Source organism: Diadema setosum, chromosome 2 (genome assembly GCF_964275005.1).
Source record: "Diadema setosum chromosome 2, eeDiaSeto1, whole genome shotgun sequence".
In the NCBI taxonomy this organism is placed as follows: domain Eukaryota; kingdom Metazoa; phylum Echinodermata; class Echinoidea; order Diadematoida; family Diadematidae; genus Diadema; species Diadema setosum.
In genome coordinates, this window is record NC_092686.1 from 41,410,481 (window position 1) to 41,432,354 (window position 21,874).

The 21,874-nt window shown below is 39.7% G+C and overlaps 1 protein-coding gene across 3 annotated transcripts; it reads left to right on the top strand.

The window, feature by feature from the left end:
* Positions 1-818: 818 nt before the first annotated feature.
* On the top strand, positions 819-15,103 carry LOC140245988 (DNA-binding protein P3A2-like). 3 transcript variants are annotated; one of them, XM_072325437.1, is made up of 9 exons: positions 819-893; positions 4,496-4,641; positions 5,557-5,671; positions 6,675-6,801; positions 7,562-7,870; positions 10,064-10,318; positions 11,200-11,349; positions 11,738-11,849; positions 12,655-15,103. In XM_072325437.1, the coding sequence occupies exons 2-9, from the start codon at positions 4,527-4,529 to the stop codon at positions 12,891-12,893; spliced, it is 1,422 nt and encodes a 473-aa protein (XP_072181538.1). In that variant the 5' UTR covers positions 819-893; positions 4,496-4,526; the 3' UTR covers positions 12,894-15,103. The 3 variants fall into 3 exon arrangements, with proteins under 3 accessions (XP_072181538.1, XP_072181540.1, XP_072181539.1); XM_072325439.1 differs by lacking the exon at positions 819-893 and adding an exon at positions 901-1,034; XM_072325438.1 differs by lacking the exon at positions 819-893 and adding an exon at positions 1,965-2,041.
* Positions 15,104-21,874: the final 6,771 nt, after the last annotated feature.

Sequence of the window (21,874 nt, forward strand, 5' to 3'; positions counted from 1 at the left end):
TTAATATTCGTCAGTAACAAGCCGAAGAAATGTGCACTTTATTCAAAAAGTAAAGTTTTGTGAAATTCTCTTTATTGTCCTTATATCATTGTACGCTTGTGACATCATACACTGTAGTAGTCTTCTCATCCAGCAGTGACTGCGCAGATACTTTAAAAATTCATAACTTTTGAACGGATTGTCCAATTTTCCTCAAACCTTCACTGCAATGTGCTCTACTAATATAGCTGCATTCTCTCAATCCTTATGTATATGAAGGTGGACTTGTCCTTTAAGATTCATAACTTTTGAACGGATTGTCTGATTTTCCCCCAAACTTTCACTGATGTGTTCTACTAATATTTTTGCCTTCACTCAATCCACATGTATATGAAGGTGGACTTGTCCTTGATAAACCTTGGGGCTTCTCAGATCGAGAAAATACCAATTCCAAGTTCAGATAGCACTACCAGCGATCGTGCCTCCCGTGCGTGTGCAACAGGACTGCTCTGTCAATCAATTCTCAATTCGCGTATCCCCTATTGGTATCCCCTATAACGTTTGTACCTGTGGCCGTGGAGTGTGTCTCGGATCGTAGCACATTGCATGGAAACATGCACAGCGACAGTATGTACAGTATGCAACTGTGTGAGTATGTGTGTGCGTAAGAGTACAGTAGCTCCATGGTGTGTGTGTGTGTGTGTGTGTACGGTGCAGTGTGAATGCCCAGCTTCACATGCACTAAATGCGCACGACCATTGCATTGCATTGCTTGCATTGAGATAAACTGCTGTGTTGCTTTACATGCAAACTTGAATACATGCTCAGTACACATCAATAAGCGTATCTAGTGCGCATATGTGAAAACCAGAGAGAAACGCTTTTTGAGGATTGAATTTTCATCACATTTTGAGGTATGTCCATTCACCAGCATTTAATGATTTGTGATTGACATTGATGTAGGTATTTGTCTTTGCTCTGAAGTTGGTTATCAATGTATCAATAATTCATTTGACGACCAAGAACCTGTTTCTCTAACTGTATTTTGGAGCGAGGTAAATCGATCTGCGCAGCCGCATTCTCCGCCATTTTTTTTTTTCCCGCACAGCAAGCTACCGGTATACCAAAATGAATGAAAAGCACCACAGCCAACAGACCTAGAAGTACAAATATAGTGTTTTTTTCTAGGATAATTACTGGATGCAGCAAACACATGAAATATGCATAGCAAAGAATATCACGCGACTAAGATCTAGAAGATTTTAGACCTAACGTTAGGCCTAAAACTTTTCGCTTCACCACCGCGCGGGTCACGAAATGGGCGAGAGATGTAGCAGATTCTGCCAGGAAATTCTGTAAAAGGTGCTCGAATTTTGCGATAAACCGTAAATGCAGCACGTTATTTCTAAAAGAATATTCCACTTGTGCAATAGAGGGTAGTCTATTTGTTTGCAGATGTAAACACGGCACGATTCCCACGGATTGTCGGGATTGTGTCCATCTCCAACCACGGCGAGGATCGTGACGGAGTCTGCGCTGTGGTAAGGTTTATACGATTTTACATAAGCCTTAGTGAGCCTACGTGTAGTGTCATGTGCACGCAACGATTTGCTAGCCGTCGGTAACCACAGATCCAACTGCGCCGACGCGGCCCCGTTGTACGCAGACTCATAGAGGGTCTTCTCTGCTGCAGGGATGCTCAGAAACTTTCTGAGCATGGCCCAGTAAAACACGTGTTTTTGGCAGAGGAGTAAAAGTAGCCCGCGTGTTGCAAGGGGAGGACCTGAGCAGGGATATCGACTGTTAAATTTGTCATATTGTCAGGATTTCAGATCGCAAATTTATTGAAATAGGATGGATTATGACACCACTCTGGGAACAATTGGCTATTTACTCGCATGCCTGTGTGTTGCGTGGTGGCAGCGTCACATTGCGACGGATTTCCCGTTTGTTGGATGGAGTACATGCTGTGCCGGTTGCATTGGTCCTTACTTTCGCATCGGTCTCCTCGTGATGTTACGGCCGACTCGACAGTGGGGTGGGCCTTATGCCACCTCTCCACGTGCGTGGTGGATTGATACCATTGATATTCCTAATTTCTTCCTTTCCTGCACAATGTCAATGATTGTTGTCTGTAATATCCCACCCCAGTTCAGTTCTACTTGAATTTAGACTAGGCCTAGGTGTACTTAAAGGACAAGTTCATCTTCATCATAGACATGTGGATTGAATGCAGATAGAACACATTGCAGCAAGAGTTCGAGGAAAATTGGACAATCTGTTTAAAAGTTATGAATTTTTAAAGTTTCTGCTCGGGGCATTATCGTGAAATAGTCCACCACTCAATTCACCGCCATTCATTTCGTCATAGCCAGTGACTGCTTTCAACCTCCATAGACTTTCACAGAAGCCTCTGACATCTAGTCTAGTGAAGACGCGCACGTGCGCAGAACAAGAGGGGACTGATATCACGATTTAGCCCTGCTCAGCTCAGTCACTGCTGGATGAGAAGACTACTACGCCTACAGCTTGTGATGTCACATGTGTACAACGATATAAAAGAAGATGTTTTATAGAAAATTCAACATTTTCACTTTTCTTGCATATTAATGAAAGAACACTTGACTTCCCTCTTTTGGAAGGCAAGGGGGAATAATATTACCCTTATAAAACATATATGTCAGTGACAAGTCGAGGAAATGTGCACTTATTTCAAAAAGTAAAATTTTGTGAAATTCTCTTTATAATATATTTCCCTATATAGCGTTGTACGCATGTGACACCCGTAGGTAGTGCGTAGTCATGGTAGTAGACTTCTCATCCCCAGCAGTGACTGGTGCCATGTGCAGATACACTGTAGTTTAGTACTTTAAAAATTCAATTAAACTTTTGAACGGACTGTCCAATTTCCCTCAAACTTTCACTGTTTGGGGGAAATTGGACAGTCTTTGAAACCTTCACTTTCACTTGAAACTTTCACTTTCACTACCAATATTGCTGTATTCACTCAATCCACATGTATGAAGGTGGACTTGTCCTTTATATTCTAGAGTGGCCGGACCAGACGCCGTGTACACGCATGTCTATTCAATAAATGTAGGACCTAATAGAATAGAGTTCTTAAGTGAGTGAGTTTGTTTTTAGCCACTTAAAGCATGTAGATCTAAAGGGATTGTATAGTTTTGGTTGAGCGAACTATAACTAATGTAAGAATTGGCATCTGTGATGGTAAAGGTCCTACATGTAGTTGAACTGAGAAGAATGAATGTGGTATTTCCCCTCGATACGTTATTTGATTTCACCTTCACTCTCCTTCAGAGTGACGAGAGAAAGAGAGAAGAGATTGCCATGGGGATAATTGCCACATTCTATTCGTCCCACATGTCAGGAGCCTTCCAAAAGCTAGCATACTCTGACAATCTCATCACACATGCTGGCTAATTTCAGCAGAAAGCCTACACCAATATGCATACGATTAATAGCGATCAAATCTCAAACTTGTATTCAGTATCTCTGCATGCACAGCTCAAGTCTAGGCAGTGTATATTGCAATGATTTTGTTATTTATGGCTGAAGTTGCATTATATAAAGACATCCTAAAGAAGCTCAAGCGTGAGAAAATATTCTGTTTTAACCTAAAATACTATGGAGTCATAGAGGAGAGGTAAAAACTGTGCATGGCCCCTAAGCTAAACCCCTCGATTACCCTCGATTCACTGTACACAATTTAAGTCTTGATTCAAAAGGTTTCATTTGTTTGTTTTCCTTTCCCTGTACTACCAGTACATGTACATATATCTGTCGGTCCCACCATAGCTGTCATGGCTGTTTATGATTCTAAAATCTGATGAAATTCCACTTTCTGCACATGTTGAACTGTGATTAGTTTGATGTGAGTGTGTGAAATGAGACAGTATATAAATTTTAGGTGCATCAATTTTTGTATTGTGAAGACAACTTTGTGAAACGTTTGCGCAAATGATGCAAATCTTGGCCATGTTATTCTTGCTCTTGCTGTTTCATTGTTAATCTCAGGAGATGAAAGTGATTCTTCACTCTGTTGATGGTAGATCTACTATGACCATGCACTGATGCTGTTATCTTTTTTACCAAAGTGTGAGCTTCAGTATTATAAGGACCAAAAGTTTTCAGTTGGATTAAGATAGAAATGCTATACCAAGGCCCATCGAGCTTGTGAACCATTCTGATTCGCTTAAAAAAAGTTAGCCAGCCATCAAACTTTTGGCAAAGATGAAAAGTTACAGTGTGGAGTAGTGCAAACAACCCAATACCTAAATAGCCTTTGTTGTACATTATTCTGTTTATCTGCAAATTCCAGTGATCTTAATACCGTACAGCTGTACTCTTGATATTCGGTGTCCAGTTGACAAGATTTCAAATGCTATCCTCAAAGACAAAGAGCATATCTTGATGCTTTGTACAACATTATGAAGACTTGTACATTTTGTTAGAGTATCTATTGAATACAATGCCTCTTCCATCTGACTTTTTCCAGGCAGAGAGACTGACCCCAGACGAGAGCCACCATGATGATTAGCGAGGATATCAGTGAGCCATCCTCACCAGACACTCCCTTTGATGACTCTGATCTGCTCAACTCGAGCATGACAGATGATGTCTCAGCACAGTTGGCTGCAGCTGGTGGGTCAATTCGTCAAATCTGAATCATGTTGTTATGATATGCTTTGTGCTTTTCTTCATTAATAACAAGCCCCCCCCCCCCCCCATGCTGTGTCATCAGAGGCTTTATGTTATTGCGTTGTCTGGCTGTAATCAATTTTATTTGACCGCATACATGTAACTTACAAACGTTTCAAGTTATTCAAATAGAACTTAAGTTTTGTGTGCATCTGTTATCTGGATGTCCATAATGTCCTGTCAAAATTTGTGGTAACACATAGGCCAAGAATGCTTTGTCACAATGTGAGACTATCTACAATATTTTTGTAGTTTTCTGATAAAAAGCACAGCATTTAGAGTGAGGTTCACATGTTCATGTAAAATGTGTGTATTGACAAGGCAGATACGCGCTGGCTCACATTTATTACTCTTCGTGGTGAGGGATACAGACAAAGCTTATTTTGGTGTGAATGATGTTATCTACTAGTGGATCCTTCTGAATACTGTATGTGTAAGGAGGAAAACACTTGCCCTCTCTGATACACCATTTCAAATGTGAATCTATCACAGGACGGATTTGTTATTTTTTATTTGATAAATGATCAGGACTGTAGGTGAGTCACATAGTGTTGCATTCTGTAAGCTCTTCAAAACACTAGATAGACAAAAGTGGGGAAATGACTTTTAATTGTGCATATTACTTTAGTTAGTCAGTAGGGGAGGAACATAATAGCATTGAGGCCAGTATTGTCAGCACGTGCAAAATATAGTAAAAAAAAAAAAAAAAAAAAAAAGCTTATTACAGAGTAATAAGATTACTGTTTGATACTGAGCAACTTTGTCTCGAAGCTCTTATGTTGCAAAGTGCAGTATGAATTGACCTTAAAATCATGCTTTATGTTTTCATGCATTGAATGCAATGTGTATACAATGTAGGTCCAATTGGTGTAGCTGCTGCAGCAGCCATTGCTACTGGGAAGAAACGCAAGCGGCCACACTCATTTGAAACCAATCCGTCCATTCGCCGCCGTCAGCAAACAAGGTTACTCAGGTGGGTATTGAAATGAGAGGACACTTGTGAGAATGAAATGAGTGCTTCTGTTTGTATTGTGCTGTATGCTTGAACCAGGGAGGTGTTACAGAGATGAGTGGCAACTCTTCGCAATTCATGCAAACACATGTTTGGGTTCAAGGCGTTACAATGGGATGTCTAGCATTCCACTATGCTTTTAAGTCATGCTCCGCACCGCTCTAGTTGCAAGACGAAGTTCGGAGACGAACGCATTTCACCTTTCGTTGAATTACAAGCTTTATTTCACCGTAAAATTTTAAATGAAATACTCGAATTGATTTGGAATAGTTTAGAAAAGAATTCAATATTATAAACATGTATTTCTTGTTTCTTCGTAATGCGCAAATCGAAATGAAATAAAATCAGGCCCTCTTAAAAGCCTAATATTTTTCTGTAATGCACACATTTCCGCATGCTAGTTTTCTATCTTTTAATCTGAGATATTTTGATCTTTCAAATAAAGTACTCCACTAAAGCGTGTTCCAGCATGCTTTTAAACTACAGTATTTGCAGTTAAAATTGTCAGTTTTACACTGCATTTTGATTCGCTGCTCCAATTCAAGGTACACAAATTCATTGTTCCCATCACATTGAAAGAGAGAGCGTATTGCAGTAGGGGCAAGTATTTCTAGATGTGAGAGCGCTAGTCCCAATTATTGATGCCCTCTTTTGTCAAAGCACATGGGTAACACCTGTAGTTGAACGCACATCTTCTCGGCGGTACTGCGCACGACTTCAAAGGAGAGCAGTAGTTGTCTCTCCTTCTCTAGCACCTCCCTGCTTGAACTGCTTTCTCTACAAATGAATCATATTTGTATGAAGAGTGCACTGTTTGTTGTATAATTGTGTGTCATCATCTGTGTTGATGTATGATTAGTATCTGACGTGTCTTGTTCAAGATGCACGGCTGAGAGAATTCAAATGCAGTATTGTGAAGAATTTTCATTTTTTATGTAAATCATTGGTTCTGTGTCTGATGCAGGAAATTAAAAGCTACAATTGACGAGTATGCTACACGAGTTGGGCAGCAGGCTGTCGTCGTGACCTGCACCCCAGGCAAACATGATGGAAACTTCAAAGTCTTTGGAGCTGCGCCTCTTGAAAACATTGTAAGTTTAGTCTTGTGTGTTTCTGGAAAATCTCATTTGGCTTTCCTGTTGTCGCATGAATTTTCAACTGGCATGTCTTCTGAAATTGAAGTAGTATTGAGATATAAGCACATTCTGTGTCAAAAATATTTTGTGGACAAACACCCTGGTACTTATATGGTTACAAAACTATATATCTGAGATTTTGCAACACTGAGTCTCTTTCATTAAAGCCGCTATTTGACATTTGGAGCAGTGATCAAACGTTATCTAAATTAACACATTTGATACATTTGTAGAGTTCAGATGTATCACAAAACCCCCTACTGAACAAAAATTTTGCAATAAAGGTACAAATATCAGGAGACACTTTAATCTCAATAAACGATTAGACAGTTTATTCTAGAATTATTTTTTTAAAGTGTTATTCACATTTTGTATATCTGACAGGAGTTATCCTGATTGGATATTTAAATGTTGGTTATTCTTATCCCAAAACTCACATTTTAGAACAGTCTTTAATCACATAGGCTGGGTTTTGTTTTGTTTTGTTTTGTTTTGTTTTTGTTTTTTTCATCTGCTAATGTTAGCATGGGTCTTTAAGATTCAATTCCTCACAAAGCAGATTGTTTCGTGCAGAATTATCCCAGGGCTGTTAGTTATGTAACATCTTTCCCATAACTTTGGATGCTTTTGCCACAACGCATCGCCAGTATTTGTTCATCTATGGAGTACTGTTCCCTTTGAGAGATATTACTTCATTTGTGACATTCTTTGACAGATGAGGAACATGAAGACTCTGATCCTCCAAGACCTAGACAGTGCCTTAGCCCAGAGGGCACCCCAGCAGACCATCGATAACTCTGACCTGTATGAACTCCCACCGCTTGTGATAGACGGCATCCCGACACCGGTCAACAAAATGACCCAGGCCCAGCTGCGGGCCTTTATCCCACTGATGCTGAAGTACTCAACGGGCAGGGGGAAGCCAGGGTGGGGTAAGGAGAGCTGTAGGCCAGTCTGGTGGCCGTCGGACCTGCCTTGGGCCAACGTCAGGAGTGACGTCCGCACAGAGGATGAGAAGAGAAAAGTGAGTTACTTACTGTCCGAGCTGTATCGACATGCTATCACCAGTGCTGATGAAGTGAAGGAGGGACTTTTCATTTTGACACCATTCCATTATTTCTTTATTTTCCTTGTATGCATACAATTGAAGGAGATGTGTGGGCTTCAATGTTGATTTACTAACTTCTCGGTGACCATTCCTGAGGTGATATACAAATGTACACTCTCTTTTTTTATTCTTTTTTTTTTTTAACACATCTCCCCCACACAAAGAAGTTCGTTAAAGTCCACTGAATTCAAAGAAGTCCTATCTCTTGTTGTGTTCTGCATGTAGCCTGCTCAGATTACCACAAGCTGGCACCGTGGCTGGTACGAGAGCTTAGCATTGGTGTCTGTGGTATAATTGACAATCTGGTGTAAATGATGTTAACACAACTAGTGGATCCTTCTGAACTCATTTCATGAGGAGAACACTTGCCCTCTCTGATGCACCAGATTATCAACATAGCTGCAGTTAGATTTTGTCTAACATTTTCTGCATGGATGAGCCCAATTGACTGTTCAGTAGGCTTTACTTTTGACTAGTCTAGATAGCCAGAATTTTGTAGGTCACTTCAATACAAGGATCTGCTTCCCGTCAGAAGAGGAGAAAAAAGCAAATCTACTACAGTCGATGTGAATTGTAGCCTACAGTTTTGCCTGCATGGCTAAAACTAGCCAGTGTCATTCCAAGGAACACTTACTGCCTATTAAGCACTTCTTGCTGCATATTTTATTTCCTTTTTTTCTTCTTCTTTTTGTCAAAAACAATACATTTCAAAAAGAAGACTACAGATGTGAAAAATAAGGCAACAACAACAAAAAAAGACCACAATGGCAATGCTGTAGGTGCATGCAGGAACCATTGTGCTATTCTAACGAAAGAATACTGCAGCAACCCTTTTGAGAGAAATCACATAAGAAATTATATGTTTTCTTATATCCATTAACCCTAAAAGGGCCGGGGGGGGGGAATCCGTCCCCCCCCCCCCCCTCGACGTTTCGCGCTATAATTCTGTAACGCGAGAAGACCTCGTCGCCGTGAGGCTTCTTGACTTTGTTTGTTCAAGTCTCGCGCAACTTTTGAGACCAAATTTGCAACGTCCGCGCATACTTTTGCGAAGCCACGCCCATTTTTGTAATGGAATGTCGCCCCAAAACGGGCACAATTTTGTGATTTTGTGTACATTTCCTATGGAAAACAGTGCTCTGTCATGAAAGTCATAAAAACCTGATTATTTTTACAATTAATCATTTTTATTGATTAGTTTTGTGCTAATTATGATAGAAAAGTGGTCAGTGACAATTTCCAATAAAAAACAAAGAAAAAACAAAAGTTGAAAAACAAAGAAATACATAAGAAATTCTGAAAACAATAAAATACATAAGAATTGAAATGAGTTTTGGAAGTTTTTGTGATGTACAAATGTTGAATATGCCAAAACAGATTTACAGATCAAAAAATTAGACTCTCAATGCTTTTAATTAGGCTAAAATATGATCTTGAGCTTAATTTGCATAATTAATGAATTAAAATTAGAAATTGCTTGTTTCAAAAAATATTATGACACAATATTGTAGATTATGATGCGGGTCTCACACATGCCAAATTTCATCGCGATCGCACCACCGATGGCTGAGATCTCAGGGGGGGGCGGAATCCATCCCCCCCGGTCTGAGCATAGCCAAAAAAGCCCGGCCCCTTTAGGGTTAAAATGTAAGTTTTTACTGTGACTTTAATACTGTACCAATTGTGACGATTTTGAACTCATTTTTGGAGCTGTAGTGACCTGTAAATGTGCTCAGATTGTCCACAGGCTTTTCGTTGCAGCCGTGGTTGATATTCAGCAAAACAAAAATTAATATTCAACCTCAGTTTGAATTATTTCTATCAAATCTGATTGAATATTTTACACAGTAACTGGATTGAATGTTTGCTAGCCTCTATTAGCCACTAACAAGAAGGCTAGCATTGATTTCAACCTGCTGAGAATGAGCACTAGCTTCATGAAAAATATGACCATATGTGAGTCTTACAGTAGACTACTCCTTTTGCCTTCCTTTGTACTTTGAATTGGTTGATTCACGGCATGGCCAGTCCGTAATCCTGGAAGACTTGAAAGAAATGTTCCCAGTTGAGCAAGACTTGACCATTGTCTGTAATTGCCGCTGACTGCAGGTGTCCTGGACCCACGCACTGCGTACCATCGTCATCAACTGCTACAAGCATCATGGCCGTGACGACCTCTTACCAGAGTTCCTGGAGGACAAGAACAAGGAGATGGAGTCGACCCCCAACCACCAGACTCAGTTACCCACAGCCACCCTCCTCCCATCGCATGCTGTAGTCCACACGATCAACAACCCCGACGGCACCGTCTCACTCATCCAAGTAGACACGGGGGCCACAGTTGCAACACTAGCCGATGTCACGGTATGTTGATACATTGCAGTGATCACACAGGTATTCTGTCTGGTCAGTGATTTTTAGAGTTGCCATGCATCCCCTTGGTTGCTTACATTCATACTCCTAGTGTCTGTGAAAAGCATGAGTATATGCCCTGGCTCGCATATTACTCTTCGTGGTGAGGGATACAGACAAAGCTTATGTTGGTGTGAATGATGTTATCAACTAGTGGATCCTTCTGAATACATTTAATATGTGTAAGGAGGAAAACACTTGCCCTCTCTGATACACCATTTCAAACGTGAATCTATCACAGGACGGACTTGTTATTTTTTATTTGATAAAATAAGAAATGATCAGGACTGTAGGTGAGTCACATAGTGTTGCATTCTGTAAGCTCTTGAAATCACTAGATACATGTAGACAAAAGTTGGGAAATAACTTTGTTGTGTGCATATTACTTGATGGTCAGTAGGGGAGGAACATGCCAGCATTGAGGCCAGTTTTTCATTGTGAGCATGTGCAAAATAAAGTAATGCTTATAAATAAGCATTAATTATGTGTGTTATGATAGCAAAAGCCGCACTGGATGGATTTCCATTCATTTTCATGTCAAAAAGTGTTGTTGAGCAGCACCATTGATACAGCTCAATGTAGACAAAGGACTCATCCCCCAAATCATGTTAACCACTTTCAACCAGAATTAAACAAGAAATAACAGATATAGGGTTGATGAATTTTTCTTGCTAATGTGCAGTCACGACAAAGAATACTTTTGTACAACACAAGTATGTTTGCTCAGTGAATGGAGTCTTTTAATGTGACATTTGTAATGGTGGGGTCATGCATGTGGTATATACATTCAAATTTTGAGTCCTATCTCTTTCTGTCTTTGTGATGGACCACAGCAAGTCCAGCAGCTGACCAACCTGCAGGCCATCCAGCAGGTCCGGCTACAGCCACTGCAAATCCAGCAGCCCCTGGGCAACCAGCAGGCAGAGGCCACGCAGGCGGTGCAGACACTGGCTGAGGTGGCTGCTGCTGCTCAGGGCACGGAGGTAGGTACCCCCTTTGCTACCAGTGTGGATGTGTACAAGATATGATCTACATGGAATAAGCTACGCGTACAAGAGGATCTGAAGATTTTTTTTTTTTTTTTGGGGGGGGGGGGGGTGGGTGGAAGAGGGTGTGTTACATAGTACCTGCAGTTGCATGACCAGTTGAAGACATGCCATTCTGCAAGCAATAACATTCCATTCAATCTATGGAGTGGATGGACTGGATGATAAAGGAGGATAGATACTGCGGGAGTGGCTTACACTCGGTTGTTGCTCATCTTATCACTCATCCCAAAAGTTGCAGCAATCAAAAGGGATATCTGTAACATTGCCGAGTAATTTCTGTTGATATTCAGTCCCCTTGTTTCATTGTTCCCAACAACATTAGGGCGAGCTGACCACAGAAGGAACCCACACTGTGACAGCGCTGGCTGAGGGCACGCAGTTCGTACTCTCGAGTGATGGCTCACTGCAAGCAGTCCAAGATGGCACAGCTCAGGGTAAAGATGCTACGTTCTTGTAATATGGTCACTGGAATTTTATCACGTTATGTCGTATATAAAAAACCAAGGTCATGTCAGTAGTGATAGTGAATTGCACTAACTCCACTGGGATTATAGGGCTGCCAAGTGTATGTTTCTGTAATACATAGTATTAACTTTTCTTCATACAAATGAATTCTGTTTGTGCAGGATAGCTATGTGTCATATGAAACTTCATTTCATATGCTTAGTATGTTGAAATCCCATTTGCTGTCAAAATACATGTTAAACTCTACAGAGGATAGCAGCGATGGGTTCAGGTTACTTAGTGTTTATGTTGTTACAAACACTTCCTTGCTCAGTGGCCATGTATGTGATGAGAATTCAACTAGTGGATCCTTCTGAGTTCACTCTGTGAAGAGAACTCTTGCCCTCTCTGATACAATGGTACAATGAACAAGCCTCTTGATCATGAATTCCATATTTCAGCTGTTCAGATAGTGACAAGACTGCAGTTTGACTTGGTGTGAAGGAGTCATATCCAGACAAATGGTAGACCTGCTTGTCTGCATAGAAGCTGTGTAGAGTTAGTCTATGTAATTTTTCTGTGAGACATTGTGGCAAGACTACCTTCAAGTGACATATGATCATGACTTCTATTGGGCTTCATGCAGAAGCAGTGCATGTCTAGCTAGCACATTGTGAGAACAAACTGAAGATTTGATGAAATGAAATTAACGAGTTTCGCAAAATGTTTCAAACGTTGCCAAAGTTTCGCTCTTGTGAAATTCCACCCTCTTCCATTCCTGCCGTCACATTCCAGGAATCGTCATTCCAGCATCGGTTTACCAGACGGTTGTGACAGGGGACGGACAGCCCATCCAGATTGCCAACGTCAATGTGGCCCACGCTGCGCAGCAGGGCACCCCCATCGCCATGACGGCCATCAAAAACGCCTCGGCCATGCAAGCAGCGCAGCCAATCGCCACACAGGCGCAACCCATCACATCTCAGGTGGCCACTGTGGTGGTCAACACTGTTCCTCAAGACCAGCAAACATAGCAGGGCATGTATAGGCAGTGTGCATCAGCTGGTTTTAATCTGTCACAGGAGCTAAATACACAAGGGGGAAAGGGGTGGTTACGGTGGTTAGGATTTACCTGAAGCACTCACTCTTCTATCTCTGCGACTGCTTCATGCAAGATCAGGAATGAATTGCTCTGTGTTGTATTCTGATGCTTGAGATTGCTGCTAGACACATTTACATGAGGTGTTCAGCCTTCATCATTTTTGTTTCATTTAAGTTTGATGAAAGAAGGCCCTGTCATGGCTTTTAAAATGCATCAGAGGGGCATTTCATGAAGCATTTTGGTCGGATATTTTTCTGACAAACCGTTACAAGCTACTGAAATCCTTGCATCTGATTGGCTGAGAGCAATTTGAACGACAACTTTGTCGGACAAAATGCTTCATGAAATGCCCCCCAGGAGTAAGCATTACCATGTATCAAACTCATTGCAAGGTTGCAGAAGACTGGGAGCATTGTCCTCAAATTTTTAACTTTCTTAACTATTCTGTATTCCAACTGGTACCGAGTTGATAGTGCCAGTGTGTATGAATGCATACAAGGAAAGAATGAGAGAGTATACGTCGTTTGTGGGAGATATAAGAAGAAATATTGGAAGACAAATGTGCTAGAGCACTCAATTGTACATTACAATACTAATACATTTTTATGAATTTACAGTTACAGGTGCCAGATATTAGTTTAAGTTTTAATCAAATCAGTCATTTTGGAGATACCTCACCCCCCCCCCCCATATGTACAGCAGTTGGGATAGCACATGTTAAGACAGTTATTATTTGCACTTTAGGAATTTGTCAGAAAATCGTGCGTAGCTCATGATTGTTGTAAATCATAGTGTGACGTATTGATTGATTTTTTCAAGGGTTGTTGGTGTTTATACAAAGCAGAAAAAAAAACACCCCTGTAGATTGTATGTGGTTCTTGCCATTTGGGTCGGATACTCATCCCATTCACTCTGTCCCACCCTCCCTTTCTATTCTTGATTTTACATCAGTCCTAATAAATCTGTGGCTGTTTGTATGTCACGCCAATGTTATAGTACAGTCAACTCCACAAAAGTCAACAGCATGTATGTCGAATAATCGGCTGAATCGATGAAAATGAAAAGTTTCAAATTATGTTCAGAGCCTCGCATCTGCATATGAGAGTCGAATTTTGCCCAAGTCAATGCGTTTTCTGCAGTCTTGTTGAGATTGACTTACGCGGAGTTGACTGTAGTTAATATCACTGATGCCTTTCTGGTTTTTTTTTTTTTTTTTTTTTTAAATTAATATCCAAGTGTAAAGCATTTTATCTCGGGGCCCCTCTGTTTCTATTGTGAAAAGAGTGTTGTAGTTGAGGCAGATATTTGTTCACACTTGCTCATGTATGAAACACTTGTACTTCAATTTTTACTCTAAACGCTGACAAATTTTGAAATGAACTTCTAACTCCCACAACCCTCTGACATACGGAATTTCTATGAGTCTTGATTGTAGCATTCTTACAGGTCCTTAATGTGTGAAGTGTTTGTTTTGTTTTCCAACTCGGGTCTGCAGGCCAGATGATGGTCGAGTTAAATTCAAATTGTACTCTATGTACAGGTTGCATCCAGAAATGATGATCAAAGTTGTAATTCAAGAGTCAAATCATCTTTCCTTGTTGCTCTAGCACCATGTTCTAGGTAAAGATAACTGCTTTCCCCCTCTTCCGGAAGATCGCCATGCATGTAAGGGAGTACGTACATGTGGGTACATGTCTTTGACTGTTGTTGGTTCTTCAGGGATTTATGTTATGTTGCTAGTTATTCCTCTTTGGCTTGGTGGTGTCCCTTTTGACAATTCGTCTCTTTTAAGATCAATCATGTCAGGGACTGTATGAAGATGCACAGAGGGTGTTGGAAAAAAACAAAACAAAAACAAAGCAGTGATTTTGCACATTTATAAAATCGTCTTGGGTGTTGACGAGTTCTTTAAACTCATGCGGCCTAGATAAATTGTGTTGAGTGATCTGTAAATGTTGTACAGAAAAGTGTTATCTATAATATTCTATAAGAGAATTATGTAATACTTGAAGGTTGGAGTGCACTTGTTGACTTATGCAAATGAATGAATTTTGTATTGTGATCACAGGTTGTTCTTTTTTCTTTTTTTTTGTACTGGTAATATATTATGCACAATAAAAGCTCGCCATAAACCATGCAAAAGGAACCAGTGCAATGTGTAGTTTATTATTACTATTATAATGTGTGTGTGTGTGTGTGTGTGTGTGTGTGTGTGTGTGTGTGTGTGTGTGTGTGTGTGTGTGTGTGTGTGTGTGTATGTGATGTAGGTGACTTGCTTTGGTGCCTATCATTAGAGAACGAGGTGGGTTCTGTGCCTGTGCGGACAACTTGAGAATTTTATTAATTATAAACTTGATGAGTTTTTTTTTTCTTTGATTCTGTTTCTATGTATGTATTGAAAGCTTTAAAGGTAGGGGATACCTTTTGCAGACCTCCCAAAATGCAGCAAAACATTAAATATGAACCTCAGGGGACTTGTTTAGGCCACTGCTGAGAAATTTGGAAGTCAACAGTTATCTACAATTTAGACAATGCACAAAACTCAACTACTCATTAGTTCTGTGTATCAGCCACACTTAGGCCTTTTTGTTGCAGTCTTCTGTATTTTTTTATCTATAAACACAAATCTAAAAGTATAAGAGCTGATGTAATAACATATAAAGTGTGTGGCAAGAATGTATATAGAAATGTTTGTAAGTTTTGATGAACGAACTTCACAAAATATACATGATGGACACACATGCAGTGCATGGGTCTGCAAAGGTAGCCTAGTAATGTACTGGAATTTACGGTGAGCCCCGAAAAAAATTCAATTCAAAATCTAACGGTCGATAAAAATGTACTAAATGTTACCTTCCACTTTCAATACTTGATGGGAGTTTCTAAAATGATACTGTCTTCAACATACCACTGTATTTATACAACTCTTCATTTGAGGCATGCAAATGGGATTCCTTACCTTTAACCAACAATTCAAATACCTTGTATTACATTCAGTGTTCATTGGTAGAATTCAGTTACAATGCATGACATGATATAATGTTTTCGTATCACTATTTATTTGAAAACATTTTGACAGAACAAAGAGTGAATCATCAAAATTTATCTGATCTTGTAACACATCTTGAAATACTAAAACCACCAAAAAAAAAAAGAAGAAGAAAAAAAAAGGGAGACACGTGTAAATGCATTGCTCTTTATCCTGCGAGTTGAGATTTCTACATGTACTTCCCCTACTTTGTTGCAGTACAGTCTCTGTTACATCATGTAAGTTGTTATCAGGGGTTTGAGACATAATCTTGTGGTTGAGACTTCTCTAGGTGTGAAGGGCTGCTCCACGCAGGAAATAATTCAGAGAAGCCAGATTTGCAAAACACAGAATGAGCTTCAATGTTCACTGAAGGTAGTACAATAATTCCATTCCCTTGCTTGTGTGCTTTCTCTCACAATACACACACGCCACGGACATGAGCGCATGCAAACAGACGCACATAGAATATCAAAGCTGTACTGTACCGCATGTCCCTTAAAAAAATTACACCGGGACCCTCCGCAATGATAAATGTATCTTTAAAAATAGTGACCCTCCGCAATGATACATCGTACATGTATCTAAATAGTGAATCAATCTAAATGTACAAATTCAGGGAATGAAACTATAACTCATTGCCCACATCTTACAAAAAAACCCATTCGATTTGCTTCAGTAGTCAAAGAGAAATGATGAATTTTGTAGAGGATGTCTGGAATCTCTTTCCTCCAAGTTCTGTCTTTTGTACTCACACTCGAGAGCATCGAAGTGCTAGACTTGAAGAATCAGACTCGTGACATGCTTTACAACAATCCACATTTCTCTGTGACCGCTTAACCAAATTGAACGGGGTTTTCTGCAAAATAGAGCTAAGATGTTAAGATTTTAAGACCCTGAAGTAGCATTCAGACAGTTTAATCATATTGGGTGTTATCAATGGGAAAATCTGATTGTATTTTTTTTTTTTTTTTGGACATACTGTACATGTATTCCTCAAGTAAGGATTCAGTGTTGATTGAAAGATGTGTTCACGCTAAACAGGTTCACTCCATGAAAGCAAAGAATTCACATAGAGACTGATCCATACCTTGTACATTTGCGCCGATTCTCCAGCAGAATGTATTTCTTTTTCAAGCAGTTACAACATACATGTATTTCATAACACATTCAACAGATATTAAAGCAGGCTTTACATGCAATCTGGCAAAAACTGCATTTACAAACTAGGCTTACCTTACAAACCTTGTAACATAGCCATCATCCTTTTTTCTTCTTTTTTTTTACACTTCAATTCTGAAAAGCAGGTAGGCAATGTGGCGCTTTCACAACATAGCTCAACACTAGATAACATACTTGCCAAAAGGGCCCTGAATCATACGCATGCTCATATTTGAATGAGCAATATTATATCCAGAGAATTACATGTGAATCATACGCATGCTCATATTTGAATGAGCAATATTATATCCAGAGAATTACATGTGGTCCAGGTGAAAAGCTCACTGGAACACACGGGATTTGCACATTAGTGTAAAATACAGTTGATCTGAACTTTCAGTACACTTTTTCTTACAGAAATTATTTAAAAAAAAAAAAATCTTTGCTCAAAGTACATGTACTACAGTATCAAGAAATTCTTAATGTCGCTATTTTCCTTTACTTGATGGGAAAGGAAGTTTGCAGGTACATGTATTTTCACACTAAGCAGTCTGCAAAAATGAATTATTTTCCTGCTGAACATGCGGAACAGTTCTTCTCAAAATATCTCTTGCCTCCACTACAATACACTGTAGTCATCAATCCTGCACAATTTGTAGACCTACCTGTAAGTCAGCATACTCCAATGAAGACCCTGAAAAAAACAAAACTTCCATAATACAGTCAACCTTGCTTAAGTTGAGGAAGATAAGACGAATAACCGCCTAAGACCCCGTTTACAGTGAGCGAAAAGGCCGGGCTCCACCGCGGCCGAGCCCAGCCTTCATTTCAGTGTAAACACGCAAAAGGCCAAATGCGGGGCAAAAATTGGCCGTGCATTTTGCCACGCTCTGGAGGTGGTCTCGGCCACGGCCGAGCCGTGGCCGAGCCCGGCCTTTTCTCAGTATAAGCACAAACTGGGCCAAATGCGGTACCAAATTTAGTCTGGCTTCCAGACCCTTTGTCCGTACTATTTCGCTATTCAGGATACTAACGCCCGCAACATCAAAAACTCGTATAGTTTAAGGTGGTTTTGACCTGCAAAGGATTTTTCCTTCGGCAAAGGCGGCGACTTCGTCACCGTCGCGGAGTCCAGTTGGCAAAGGGTCTGGAAATCAGACTATCCCAAATTGCGCTTGTTTACAAGCAGAGCGCCACTACGACAAAATATTGAAAGGTTTGAATTAAAAGCCCGGGCTGAGCCTGGCAGTGTAAACGGACAAAATTGCGGGGCTCGGCCCCACAATTGAGGCCGGGCTCGGCCCAGCCCCACACTGTAAACGGGGTCTAGGTGAAAGGTTTTTTTTCAAGTCCTCTTCTCTTTACATTCTATTGATTTTAATCCCTCATAAGACAAATTTTCTCTAAGTCAAAGCTATTTCATCAGTCCAAATAGATTTGTTTGTTTGTTTGTTTGTTTTTCCCGAGGCAAGGTGTAGTGTATGTTTACATTCAAGATGTAAAATTTGTTCAGGACAAAATAATTTCCAGGAGCGTAACTGCTATTTTATAATGCTATAATAGTCCAAAAAGTGTTCATGGCCAAAAGAGGTACAGCTGAGGCAACAGGTGATTTGAATACAGACCTATTTGTGCGATGGTGTTGGAAGGAGAAACACATTTTTACAATGAAGTACAAATATGTTCATTGTAAGGTCTACTCCAAGAGTAAGCATAGAAAGAGCATCTTCTTATGCTGATGCTAGTTATACCTTCAGCACACTGCTGTTTGGACAGATAGCACAAACATGTTGGCAAATATAGGTAGCAAACAGACATGAACAGAGCATTACTGCTCCATAAAGTGACACTTTATTTCATCTACAATAACATTTTGAGCAGAAGTGTGCATGTAATGATTACTCTTTCTAAAATGAACAAGATGAACTATTTCTCCCTTAATCATTAATTTCATAACTTTCACCTCTTAGGGGAAAAAAGAAGGAATTTTAATCAAACTTTGCATACCAGAAAGAGCACTGAATTGAGGAAGATAACTTCTTATTTATAAGCATGACTTTCAAGGTCCTCCAGAGGAATCGGCCATCTCAACTATAGTTAACAAACATCAGTAGCTATGCAGGTGCAAGGATGGTAGTATGATGGAAATTTCAGAGCCCCTGTTACTAAGTATTAAATTTTAACTTAATAAAGGCTGCACAAATTACAAAACAGAAGATTCCAGTTTTCAAAATACAATCATCATTGACATGGATACTGCCAAATTTGGCAATTATAAGTAATGAGTGTCCCATTGCACTCATATACTACGAAATAAAGCATAGATTTTCTCATGTTATACAGTGAATAGAAGAGAAATTTGATGGCAAACACCTGAAAACTGCTCTCTGTGAAAAATAAAAAAAATGTGTCTGCTTCATACAACATTCGACTTACTACACTTATGGACTATGAACACAGATCTTTCTTTGATCCATTATGAACCCCGCCTTCTGATCATTTCCATCCTGATGAGTACATTCAGATGTTTGGACAATGACGATTGCACCATTGTTCATTGTCACCGACATGAAATGTCTCGCTCATTTCAGTCTTATATGGCGGAGGTGCCTTTTCAGATTTAGCTCCCTTTGAATAAACATGAGTGATGGGGAGCAGCAAACCTCAAAACGTGCAAAAATTTTTGTCACAAAATCGGTAATTACTGAAGTGAATTCTTGTGGACATGCATGTAATGTTGCATGATGGTAAGACATACCTGCCATCTACCATTACTACCCATGTTTACACTGGAAAAAAATGTGAGAAAATGGGAAAAATTAGACTACAAATCCCCTTCAACCTGCCAAAATATTTGTTTTTAAGTACCTGCGTTTCGCAAATGAAATTCCTTGCGCAATGATTTCCCAATATACGGTACAACTGCACTTTCATTTTTCTTGATTTAAGAGAGTTACTATCTTCTGTGCATGTAGTTTTTTCATTCCTCAAAGCACTGTTTTGTCTCTATCCAGGCTGGCTGTGAGCAGTTATGATGCGATCAAAGTAGGAAAGCCTGTTTAAAACATCACTGTAACGCTTTAACAGAAAACGGGTGCGTGAAATAATGAGCAATGAGCGTCCATGTGTAGTAGGTCCATTATACATTTGTACAACTTTAAGTGTAACCACATTTCCTTGGATTCACAACAAAGAAGCCAACACCTGCTAAATCTTGCAGTGCATTGTGGAATGACTTCAGCCCAGCAAACCCTGTTTCTTGACTAGAAACACAAAACTATCTACAAACTTTATCATATACCCTATTGCATTATTACAGGGAAGCGAACACACTTTATTAAAATTATCTCTCCTCGACAAACAAAATAATTTCTGTCTCCTGCCTTGAACATCAATTTCAAAATATAGAAACAAAAATCATTTCATATTACACTATGACATTTAATACTGGAGACTGCAGATTTCATTACTAAATGGCCTACGAAATCATTTTGTGCAAAAAAGTCCACTAAATGCAGAAGTTCCCGTTTCCCAGCCAAGTGTGCGTGGGTACACAGATGGATGATTCCTCAACAATGGGAAGCTGATTTCATCAGGATAATTGTCAAGCAAAAGGAAACAACATAATCATCTTTAATAGCATAACATTATCAGCATCAAACGTAAAGATGGCAAGAAATGAAAAAAAGTCAGTGGTATATAATATTATGAATTCACAAAGCAACACCAATCTCTGTCAATCAATACAAGAGCAGCAGCTTTGCTAATACTGAAATGAAATGAAAAAGTTGCCATATCATAGGGAGCTTTATCTTCTCTTACACGAAACACAGATTTTAATGGAATTTCAGTGGTAATGTTTTCAACATTAAGTAGAATGCACGTAGGGGTTATGTAGCAGCTGCACCAAGTTGGTGACAGATCTTCGATGGACTGCCTCAAGCTGCTTGAATTAAACAGCATATCACGGAAACAACACGGCAGGAAACCCCAATATTGTTTGATATTCCTTGCATAAATCAGTGCATGAACATATATGTTTTCACCAACATTCAGTAGAAAGTGAATTAGTATAACAAAAACCTCTCAAAAGCCTTGAAAGATGGACATTTACGATTGTAATAGTCAACAATAATATTCGGTTTTATCTTTTATCTGTATGTTGGCAAAACTCGTGCTCTACTGGCACCTATACTCTGTAACACCAGCTAGAGTTACCACATAATATCCTTGTGCTCAAAAGTCCGGATTTAAAGCATCAGTTCACAGGGTGACTTGAGCATACAGCCTGTCTTAGCCAAATCAGACCAATGGAAACCTACAGAAGGGTAAACACCTACATATAGGAACTCTAGCCACGTGCAAGCAGAACTTTGAGCTACAGATGCACACTCCTTATGCTTAAACAAACAAACGAACTGAAGCATTATGAATATTCTGCACGCGAAAAGCACACACACATACACACAGATTAATTTATCCAAACTTGGAATATACATCTACTACATTTCCAAGGGACATATTCTATACTATGCTTCGACATAACTCATATTTTTACAGTCTTTCCACATCAGACTTGACAGAATGCATCCGTATGTAGCATGGTAAACATTTTGACAAAATGCAGCTTTCCATTCCACCCATTATACAGTGTAAGCATCAATGAAGACATTGCAAAGGAGAAAATATACCTGTATTGAAAACATCGCCAACCAGCAAGAACA